This window comes from Stegastes partitus, unplaced genomic scaffold (assembly GCF_000690725.1).
Source record: "Stegastes partitus isolate 25-593 unplaced genomic scaffold, Stegastes_partitus-1.0.2 Scaffold1576, whole genome shotgun sequence".
Lineage (NCBI taxonomy): Eukaryota > Metazoa > Chordata > Actinopteri > Pomacentridae > Stegastes > Stegastes partitus.
The window spans coordinates 18,696-29,465 of NW_007579307.1; the positions used below are offsets into that span (position 1 = coordinate 18,696).

At 39.4% G+C, this 10,770-nt stretch overlaps 1 protein-coding gene across 1 annotated transcript; it reads left to right on the top strand.

Moving 5' to 3' along the window:
- Positions 1-1,246: 1,246 nt before the first annotated feature.
- LOC103371388 (thioredoxin-related transmembrane protein 1-like) lies at positions 1,247-8,814 on the top strand. Its single transcript, XM_008300697.1, has 8 exons — positions 1,247-1,457; positions 1,801-1,916; positions 2,798-2,843; positions 3,444-3,572; positions 3,912-3,957; positions 5,657-5,758; positions 5,870-5,936; positions 6,783-8,814. Exons 1-8 carry the CDS (start codon positions 1,267-1,269, stop codon positions 7,010-7,012), a joined length of 927 nt encoding a protein of 308 aa, XP_008298919.1. The 5' UTR covers positions 1,247-1,266; the 3' UTR covers positions 7,013-8,814.
- The last annotated feature ends 1,956 nt before the right edge of the window (positions 8,815-10,770 follow it).

Consider the following 10,770-nt stretch of genomic DNA (forward strand, 5'->3'; position numbering starts at 1 on the left):
ATACACTACAGAGCAGGAGTTATTATTTATGAAGCAGTATTTCAGCCATTACTACTTATATTTTATAAAAAGCTGCCTCACTAGAGAGTCAACACACACAGCAGTAACATCTACTTCCTCTCTGGGTTATTTTAGAGCCAATAGCGCCACCTGATGGTGATATAACAGACATACATGTACATATAAAATCATTTACAGTAGTGACAGTTGAGCAGTGTTGATGTGGAAATAGGAGACATTCAAAAAGAAAAATCTACTTTTAATGCTTCAGTAAGTAAAAAAAAATAATCTAATGTATATACTTGAATATACAAAAGTGATTAATGTAGTAAAAGAAAAGAAAAACAAATGAAATCACTTCAGCTTACATGTGATTTTGTCATTTTTGTTACTTATACAGCACGTTTAAAGCAGCAGCAGTTCAGCCAAAATGCGTTGCAGTAGAGGAATAAGATTGCTGCTACGTATTAACCTGACATGTTTAAATATTAACGTTAGGATCCTATAATATTATTAATTATGCACATGGAGACTGATTTCACTGTGGCGCAACACAGTCAACCTTTGCAATATGAGTGTTTTGTACATTTCAAAACTCAATAACAGTATTAATATTGCTTGTATCAGTATTTGTACTCATGGAAGAGTATGTGCAGTATTTTTATTTTCCACATCCAGACCTGTGCAATGTCTGAATATAGACATATGGCTTATTTTTATTGATCTACTGATGTTCCTTAGATAGATAGATAGATAGATAGATAGATAGATAGATAGATAGATAGATAGATAGATAGATAGATAGATAGATAGATAGATAGATAGATACTGGAGTACTGAATATAAAAACAGAGTATAAAAAAGTATAAAGGTGCAATGGGAATAAAAAATAGAACAAATAGTAATAATGGGCATAGAGGTGCATGGGGTCCGGTGGGCCTGGGATAATTAGTTTATTGCACAGATGAACTGGGGCATTTGAAATACAGCAGCCACCCAGAAAAGCAGTTTGTGATTTCTTAACTCTTCAACTAGCTTCTGTAACACAACACAATAACAGAATATTAGAGTTTTACTTATGCCCTTTTGTTTTTATTTTCCGCCCTATTGTTTTGTTTTTTTTTTTTATGCTACGGAGTATTTCTGGAGGTTGTGTGCCTGTATTAAAATCCTCCTGATAAAAACCTACGAGCTGTTCTCACAGTGAAACCTCTCCTGATGACTCGGACGTTGATGAGACGCACAGCGGAAGTGAGCGGCTCAGTCATGGCGTGTTTGCTAGCTAGCAGCAGCACAACAATGTTGTCTTTACCTCGACGAACCAAACACCGCTCATGGATGTGCTTTCTGTTCCTGGGGATTTACTTGTCGTCGGCCTCGGCCAAGCCGGACAGTCTGACAGAAGTGACGGACGGGAACTGGGAGGACATCCTGACCGGGGAGTGGATGATTGAATTGTCAGTGACCTGCTAACGTCCAATGCTAACGGCTAACCCGCTAGATAGCTTTTGTCAGTTTCATTTCCACCTCGGAAAAAAAATAACGAAAAAACGGGGATTAAATTCCTGAATCTACGTGAATATTCCGATTTATCTGATTGTTATCATTACGTTGTGAACACATGTAGCTCCGCGAACAGCTTGCCATCTTTAGCTCACCACAGTTGTATGCTAGCCTGTTTGCTAACCAACATGCTGGTAAAGTACAGTAGCAGCAATGAGCGCCTGTTCACACGTTGATCTAAGTGACTGTGCAGTTTACGACGTGAGTGTTCACTTGTGAAACTTTGCCCCTCCTCAGCTACGCACCCTGGTGTCCGGCGTGTCAGCAGCTGCAGCCGGTGTGGAAGGAGTTTGCTGACTGGGGGGAGGACATGGGGGTCAACATAGCCAAGGTGGACGTGACAGAACAGCCCGGTAGGCCTGCATGACCTCTGCTTCCCTGCTGCACACCACACTGGGACATGCACATACATACATGCACATACATACATGTACATACATGCACATTCTCCAGTTCAGGACATTCAAACTGGACTGGGGTGCACCCAGAAATGTTCCTCAGCAGGGGGCCAGAGGGTCCAATCTCAGGGTGGCACACGAAAACCAAAACACATAACTGAACCTCAATCATAATAGTGTAGAGACTGGTAGAAGAGTCACATGGTGTCGGTTAGTTAATGTCAATAATCTAGTCTGACCCCCCATATGTTGACTGTGGGTATCAAGGCCAAGCTTCCCACAGGAGTACGTGTGGTGAGACTTTCTTTCGGGTCGTTCCACATGAAATCAACCAATTTCTGAGAACAACAAAACCATGTTTGGGTCAGATCATCTTCAGTTTGATAGGTTTGTAACAGAATGTCATGTCAGACAGCTTCTGACCAGTTTTAATCTGGTGTTAGATGCTATTTTAGGAGAACATATCATGATACAAAGATTGCTGGTTCGATGAGTCATCTTAAAACTCCATGCAGCACAGAAACAGTGGTCACATGCACATTCTTTAGATATTATTCGGCGCACAACATTACAAACTAAAACCGTGACAAATGGTGTCGTCTGACTGTCAAAAACATCTTCATTTGCTTGAACAAAGTGCCATTTGCAGCAGTTTTGTCTCCTGTACTGTCTGTGTTCTTTTTCCAGTCTTCTGTGATGTGTTAACGTGAGCCTGTTACTGTTTAAACACAACTATTCAGCCCGTCTGCCAAGTCTGAAGGTCCTTTCAGTTTAGTTATGAGTCAAAAACGTTCCTTCCTGAACACTGACAGTCACTTGTCTCCTCCTTCTCGAAGGTCTGAGCGGGCGATTCATCATCACATCACTTCCTACTATTTATCAGTAAGTTTCTGTTTGTTATGTGGTTTCTGTTGTGACCTCTTTGGAGCGTGTTAATGCTGCTGGGCTCAGTCTTGAAAGGAGATCTGTGTTAACGTTGATCAGACGTCAATGATTTCCTCTGCTGCTCTCGAGTCTTGATTATGAAACTAGCATTTTGTAATGACTGTGCGAGGTGGAGCCGTCAATAAATGACTTGTGGTGAATTCAGGTTCCTGTTCATTTAATGACTAATGGTCCCAGCAGTATCTTAGTCATCACTGTTAACAGAAAACACGCTTAGTTAACACAACAGAAACAATAATTAGTCAAAGAACGTAATCTCTTGATTGTGATTGTACTTTTTTTTTTTTTTTTTTTAAGGTTATGGCTGCAAGTCCAAACTAATCTTTGTTCCTAATTTGTGTAATGCAGTCAAATTAAACGCTGCCTTGTGGAGAAAATTTGTATATTTGATCTTATTGCCAGTTTGTTTTCTTATCTTGCCGGCTGCTGCTCAGCTTTATCTGTGGCTGTCAGGAGGCTAAAGGCAGCTAAATGCACATTTTTTTTAAACAGCGTGTCATTCGATGAAGCAAACTAACTCTTGTGTGTGTGTTCCAGCTGTAAGGATGGCGTCTTCCGGAAGTACCAGGGAGCTCGGACCAAAAACGACTTCCTCACCTTCGTCGATGAGCAGAAATGGAAAGCAGTGGAACCGGTTTCCTCCTGGTTCGGCCCGTCTTCGTTCTTGTGAGTTTTGAGCTCGGGCCAGATCTCCGCTGTGTGGCTGTAATGATCAGTCGGCCTGGGTTATGTCAGTATTTTATATCAGTGTTCTGTTTTTATGGTCGTTGTACACATTTCTTCTCATTTAAACTTTATTTCTAGTGTCACTGCATCACTGTTTTCCCTGCTTAGCTTTGAAACAGCAGAAAATAACATCAGATGTTTATTCTTAGTGTCTTTCAGTTGATTTGAAGTGAAACAGCCTCTCTGGTTCTTATTCTGTGTGTTGAAGCTTTGTAGTGATGCTACACTTTGACAAATCTGTGTTAAATGACCTGCTCTCATCTCCTCCTCTTTTGGCAGAATGAATTCAATGTCTGCTTTGTTCAAGCTCTCCATGTTTATCCGGGTAAGTGAGGATTTCGCTGCAGGTCATTATCCACCAGCAAAGCATTTGTTTTGTGCGGCTGCTTTGTCCGACGTGAAATCGCGTCGAGTCCGAGCCTCAAATCCAGTTTTACGGCGTGTAGAGTTACCGCGGTAACGCAGAGCAAAGTGCAGCCGACAGTGTGTGTTGTAGGACAGCAGGATAAACTTACAAAACCGTCGGTGTCACTCGCAGTACTTTCACTTCCTCACTCTGGCTGTCACTCAGCGCCGAGCCCTTTGAAATCTAGTGAAGAAGGCAGCCCTAAAGAAACAAGTCAAAGAATAGTTTCAGCGTCCTGTAGTTGTTATCAAATAACACTCAAATAAGAGGAAATTGTGCTTCTTTTTAAAGACTATTATCAGTGGCAGAATGATGCACATTTGCTGCTCGAGTGAGTTTATATATAATATTTAAGTATGTGCAGTTCAGTTTACTGTGTTCATAATAATGAAAGAACAGCGTGGCTCATTTAATAGTAGTTTAGTCGTCACCAACACAGAGGAGGAAAACAGATCAGGCTTTAGACGATTTTTCCTCTTGATTACGACTAGAGTGAGTTTCATATAATGTTATCGTGACTCCTGCTTCATCAGGCCACATGTTTACATTCAGACTGTACATAGACCACTTAAGCTTTGCATATTATGGTAACAAGAAGAAACAGAACATCAGCAGATCTGTTCTTGAGTTCAGCTGAGATAACGATTAAAACATGAGCTAACTCATATTATAAATGTGTAAAATACTCCAAAGCTTTAAAAAGGTCTCCTATATTGTAACCAGAGGTGCACAGTTAATTGATTGGACAATGGAATTAGTAAATTGCAAAGACTACAGTTCAGAATATACATTATACAGCACGTCTGAGACGTGGTTCTTATAAATGTATGTCATCCTAGTTGTGTGACACGTTTGAATTTATCTTATGTGGTAAAGCTCGATCCCATGTTTTTAAATCTACAGTGTCTATAAAAAGGATCAACCCTCCTGGGAAATCTGCCTTGTTTTTATTTCTTTTTAACATTAAATCAATCTCAATATAGTTTGGCTTTTTAGGGGAAAAAATTACTGAAGGTTCTTTGAGTGAAAATGAAAACCGTTTTTTTTCAAAGTGACATAAATGAATTGAAAATAAAACATTTAAAACAAGTGAAAATAAGTTTCCTTTTAAAGTATAGACAGTGAATGTTGAACTGAAGCTTGACTTTAGTTCCCAGCCCTCTGCGCTGCTGTAACGTTGAGTTAATGTAATGTTCTGCACCAGTATGAATAATGTGACTGTAATTCGTCATGATATTCGTGTTTCATAAGTGCTTAAATAGAAAGCATCTGGATTTGTGAAGCTGTCTTCTGCTGGAGAACTTAGCATGAACTCGAGAATCTCCACACAGATATTTGCCATTTTTAAATCAAATCATGTGTTAAAATATCTGCTGGTATTCACCTAAACAGGTCTGTGAATAGCATGAAGTTAGAGTTCAGATGTGTTGTTTAAGATTGTGAGTGTGGCCTGATGGTGGCGCCAGAGGTTTGTTGGGTTTCCTCCTGCTGGTGTTGGTCACAGGCAAACAAATCCGTGGGAAGATTTAAATAGTGAACACAAATCACTGCAGGTAAATGCCATGTCTGTGATTTGAATATACATGAAGTTGGAGCAATGTGTTTCTGTGATTTGCAGCGTTGTCATAATTACATGACGGAGCAGCTGGGGATCCCTGTCTGGGGTTCATATGTTATCTTTGGCTTGGCCACTCTGTTCTCCGGCCTCGCACTGGGTCTGGTGAGTGATTTCACTTCATCATGATTGTTGGAGACGACTTCAGCATTTTTTGTGATTATCAAACACAAAGGCTGCCTTTGCTATTGATTTAATGTTGTCTTGTTTTTGCAGCTGCTGGTGTTCATCGCAGATTTTGTCTTCCCCTCACGACGGTTTTCTTCCCCTGATTACTACCAGAGTGAGTTTCATATGAGATGATGCTAAATCCTGCTTCACTGGGACACGTGTTTCTATTCTACACAGAGATGCACTGCAAATATAATTCAGTGAAGAAGAAAAAAGGGATGCTGTAAAATGTATGATTATTAAATATAATCAAACTGTAGAAAATGGTGAAAATAATGGCACATATCTCTAAAATATAGATTTTTAGAAATATATGTTTTATAAAGCCAACATTTAAATTACTGCATGTTGATACATCTTTATTGTGATTTTTCTAGATATTATTTCTAATTTCACACAATAAGGAAATTCTGTAAAATAACAATTTTTAAAAAAATCATAAAATAATCGTTTGTTTGGCTGATTTAAATGTTTGTTTGTTTACAGTCAACGTGTAAATTAATGTGTGATTTATTTTACTAGATATCAGAAATCTGTACAGTAAAAAAAAAAATTGAAACAATTTTCAATTTTTCCAGCCTTAAAATACATAATTTTACTGTAAAATAACTAATTGTGTTCTGATATATATACAGTTCAAATACTTGCCATTTGTCAATATACAGATTATTCTATGTGTGTACATTATTTACAGCCTGTGGGTTTTGTTTGTTTGTTTGCTTGTTTTTTTTAGGGTTAGCATATAAGTGAATATGTTTACTCTGTAATTGTACTCGTTATTATCTGTAATTTAACAGGGAAACTCTCTAAAATAACAGTAAAGTGTTCAAACTATTACAGGTAAATACTGTTAAGACATTTTTTTTTACACTGTAGCTAACAGCTGTGCTCACTGGAGTTTTGTTTGTTGCTGGTTCTGAAACAGAGCTTGATGGTTGTTCTGAACGTTCTTCTGCAGAGAAACAGACGATGGAGCAGGCGAGGTTAATCCAGCAGCAAGACGACGACCACGAGGCCGACGGCGAGGAGGACGACGACGAGGAGGAGGAAGAGGAGGACGGGGATGAGGTCTGGAGAAGGCGGCGAGGGTCCCCCGAGGGCCGCCCAGAACCAAAGGGACAGGCTTTCCCTGACGAAGCTCTGAGGAAGAGGGTGGTGGGCAACCGCGAGGAGGAGGAGGACACTTAGAGCGCCGGCGTGGAGCTTCTTCACTCCTTTTGATAAGAGCGCCGTGGAGTCAGCGGAGTTGGAGGAGCTGTGGTCCTGAGCAGCAGCGTTTAGAGCAGGGAGTCCAAAATCTATCCCCCCTCCTCACCCTTCTAACTTCCTCCTCCTCTGGACCCCCCCTAGAACCACCTCGCTTTGTTTTCCCTCCCCCCTTCCCTCGATTTTAACCGGAGCGCTTCGGACTCCCACCACCGCTCTCTCCTCCTGAGCAGCAAGGCTCCACCTGGAAAAACAAGAAACCCCCACTCCTGACACCTGGTTCCACTCGTGGAAGCAAACCGCCCGGCTGGGGTTTAGATATGAAGCGCAGTACAGCTGGATTTTGCAATGCTGATTATGCTATGCATTGGTTTTTTTAAAAAATATGTGTGTTATTATATTTTTATCTTTGAATTATTATTATTATTATTATAACAAACTTGTGGTTTATGTTGTTGAATTTTCTCTTCAGTTCGTGTAAACATACCGATTATTTTCAGCTGCATACGAACCCCAACAGTTAAACCCAACCTTCACACTCTTGACGAGAGGAGTGAAAACAACTAAAATATTAGTTTTAATCCTTAAGATTTCAGTCCACATGCTGCACATTGGGTTTCCTGTTGTTACTTCACAATAAAAGCCACCTGATGTTTGTGCGAGTTGAATGTTTTTGCTGTGAAGCAGCAGCAGGAGACGTTTGCGGAGCAGCTTAACGCCTCTAAATCAGAAATATGAGAGCGAATTGTGACGTTAGTGATCTATCATGTATGTGAAGGCAGTTTAAATCCAGCCCTGTGCAATGAAAAGTACTATATAGTGAATATAGGAAATGCAGAATATAAATACATTAATTTAACTTGCAGAAAAAAAGGTGACTCCTGTATTGAGTAACAATTGGACTGTGCGTTGTGTCAGTAGAGGTACGTATGGGGCAGGAACCCCACTTACACCAAACTTTGGCTGAGCTGAGCAGAGAAGTAGGCCTCGCTATTTAGACGCTACTTACATTAAAAAAAAAAAAAAAGGACCTAATATTTACTCCAAATCAAAGGCCTGGTGAATGTCGTCCTGTAGATACTGTATGTTCCCGTAATCCATCTGGTAGTCCAACACGGTGACGTTTGGTTTGTTTTTCTCATGTTTACTTGTGATTCTTTAATTATTAGAAGATGTTTACTTCAAGAAGCCAGACGTGCTGGCGGCCTGTCTGCAGCACAGTGTATGCATGCCGTAATGCAATTTAAGGAGAGGACCGATGTGGAGGAAACTCTGGTGGCATATCCATCCCCACGCTGCTCTGCTCTGTGGGGCAGCAACAGGACTAAAGGAGGCACCATTAAGCCGACTGTCGTTTTTTTTTTTAACCCACTTTAAAAAAAAAAAGTCAAATGAAACACCTGAGGTTAACTTATCTGCATGGGTGCCATTTCTTTTTTTGTACACTGATTTCTCATGGAGAGCGTATGAACACTGGCACTTCTACGAACATGAGCACCGCCTGCATCCATTTCACTTTTTTAAGGCTAAAGAGGAGCTCTGTGTGTGTCTGAGCAAACATTTCACTTCCCTGTTTTGATGAGGCTTTCTAATGTCTTGCATTGACTTTGATTTATTTTTTTATATTGCTTTGTATCCCAAGAAAAGCTAATTAATCCTCTCGGTGATGGTTTTTTTCTTTTGTACCGAACCACTATTTATGGCTTGTAGCATTCTCTCTTTGCCCTGAGCCGGCTGTGCTCCTCATTGTTTCTTTGAATAAACGGTTAACTCTGGAAAAAAAATGGCTCACTTTTATCTTTTGTGTTACTTCTAAGAAACTGACTCAGACATAAACCTGTGAAATATTTATATTTAATAGCTATGTGTAAAGTTAAGTAGGAACTTGTGGTAAGCAGAAGCTAGCAACGGTTCAAGCACATATATAATGAGAAAAGATGCTAGTTAGCATTTGGCAGTTGTCAAGTCTCCCTGATAAAACTGCTAAAAAAAAAAAAAAAAGTAAGTTGTAAACAAACTATCTGTTTGCAAAAATATGTTGCTAGAATTACAATATAACAAAATATTCAACTTTGCTTAAGCCAAACTTTTTGCTAATTAGCTACTTTGCTGCTAGCTAGCTACTTTAGCCTCAGGTTGCTACTTTCATAAACACAAGGGTAGTAGTTTGCTACTCAGTTAGCTCATTATAACGTTCATGCCACCATCTAGAAAGGACTCAGTGGTTTACTAACACAAATACAAAGAAAATAAATAGAGTTTTTATGCAAATTATATACAGTCTATGCTAACACATTGTGCACACTAGCTAACATAATTAGTCAAGATTTGTTAGTGGCTAGCAAGCTAGCTCTTTGGTGAGCTATAATATATTTTTAATGTTGCTGTAAATGTTGTTTTTTAGGAAGAAGGTAATTTTACTACCCATATTCATCAACAATAACGTTAAAACTGGAAGTGTTGTTTTGTTTAGTTACTTCTGAGGCAAAGTCATGAATCAGATGCAAACTGTAGAAACAGATGTTATTAGTGATAAAGTAACTCCACTCAAAACTACACATCGTATTCAGTGCATCATAAAAAAAATAAAGATTAAAAAAAAAGTAGGAGTTTACTGTAAAAACTGAAAATAATGTTGAGGGTTTTTTTTAAAGTTAGCATGTAAATTAATATTTTGAGTTGGGATTTTACATGGCATTATCTGTAACTTAACAAAACAAGGAAAATCTGCTAAATAACTAAATTGTTAAACTCATACAGGTAAAAACATATTTCTTTTTACATTTTTAGTGCAAAACACATTTCAAGATTTGCATAATGCTGTAAAACTGAAGGAAAGAAGCTGCGTTTGAACACAAAGTGGTTTCGGTGGGCTCATTTAGTCGCCGGCTGTGGGCTGAACTGAACCCTAACGGGATCTGGAAGTAAAGATGCTTGGGTGCATCTTTTCCTGTGTCTTGACTCCGATGCTACCTTTATCTGGAAGGTACTGACCATCTGATCAATCATTTGTCCCCTCTCTGTCTCTCATATTGACAGGACGTCATCATCGCCTTTGTAAAGCATTAATCAAAGCAGTTGACAAGGATCCTTCTGAGTTTGTGAGTTTTCAATTTATTCAACTTTACTAATCAGTCATTTATCATCTCTGCTCTCCCACAGGGCGCCATCACTTCAGGATTCATCACAGTGGAGTTTGGCAGTTGTTAAAGGTATTTTCATCATTTATCTTCTCACTCATTACACGGTTTTCTGTTTTTAGGAAGTGACAAGATGAATTGTGTGTGATCAGTGATGGTGGTCTGAGCCAAAAGGCCAGTTCAGCCCTTCTTTCTTTCTGAAGGCAAGTGTCGTAGAAGAAAGTTTAGAAGAAATACTGAACAAAGACAGTAAACATATTTCTGAATTTCCTCTGCTTAAGAGTGCATCCACGATAGGACCAGGAGGGGGTGGCACAAGCCATCTCACCGATTTCAATGAAACTTTGCCAGTTTAAAGGGGTCCACCCAAAACTACTTCAGTCTAAGTTTAAGGAAATTTGGTCAAACTGGGGGGATTTCACCACCCCTCCTTTTTTTTTTTGCAAAAATGACCAAAAATCGCCTAAAAAAATGGTCAGAGGTGCTCTACTAACGCGCCAATTCGGTAATAATGGCATAGCAACAGACAGAAAATGCTGCAAAATGGTTGCACATTTCTGTTCATAGTATAAAAGGTAAAATTTTGTGCTTTTTGGCTTC

Coding starts and splice junctions, on each gene's coding strand:
- LOC103371388 (XM_008300697.1), top strand. CDS start 1,267: ATGGCGTGTTTGCTAGCTAGCAGCAGCACAACAATGTTGTCTTTACCT. Junction 5,759..5,869: donor CCGGCCTCGCACTGGGTCTG/GTGAGTGATTTC, acceptor TTGTTTTTGCAG/CTGCTGGTGTTCATCGCAGA. Junction 5,937..6,782: donor TTCCCCTGATTACTACCAGA/GTGAGTTTCATA, acceptor GTTCTTCTGCAG/AGAAACAGACGATGGAGCAG.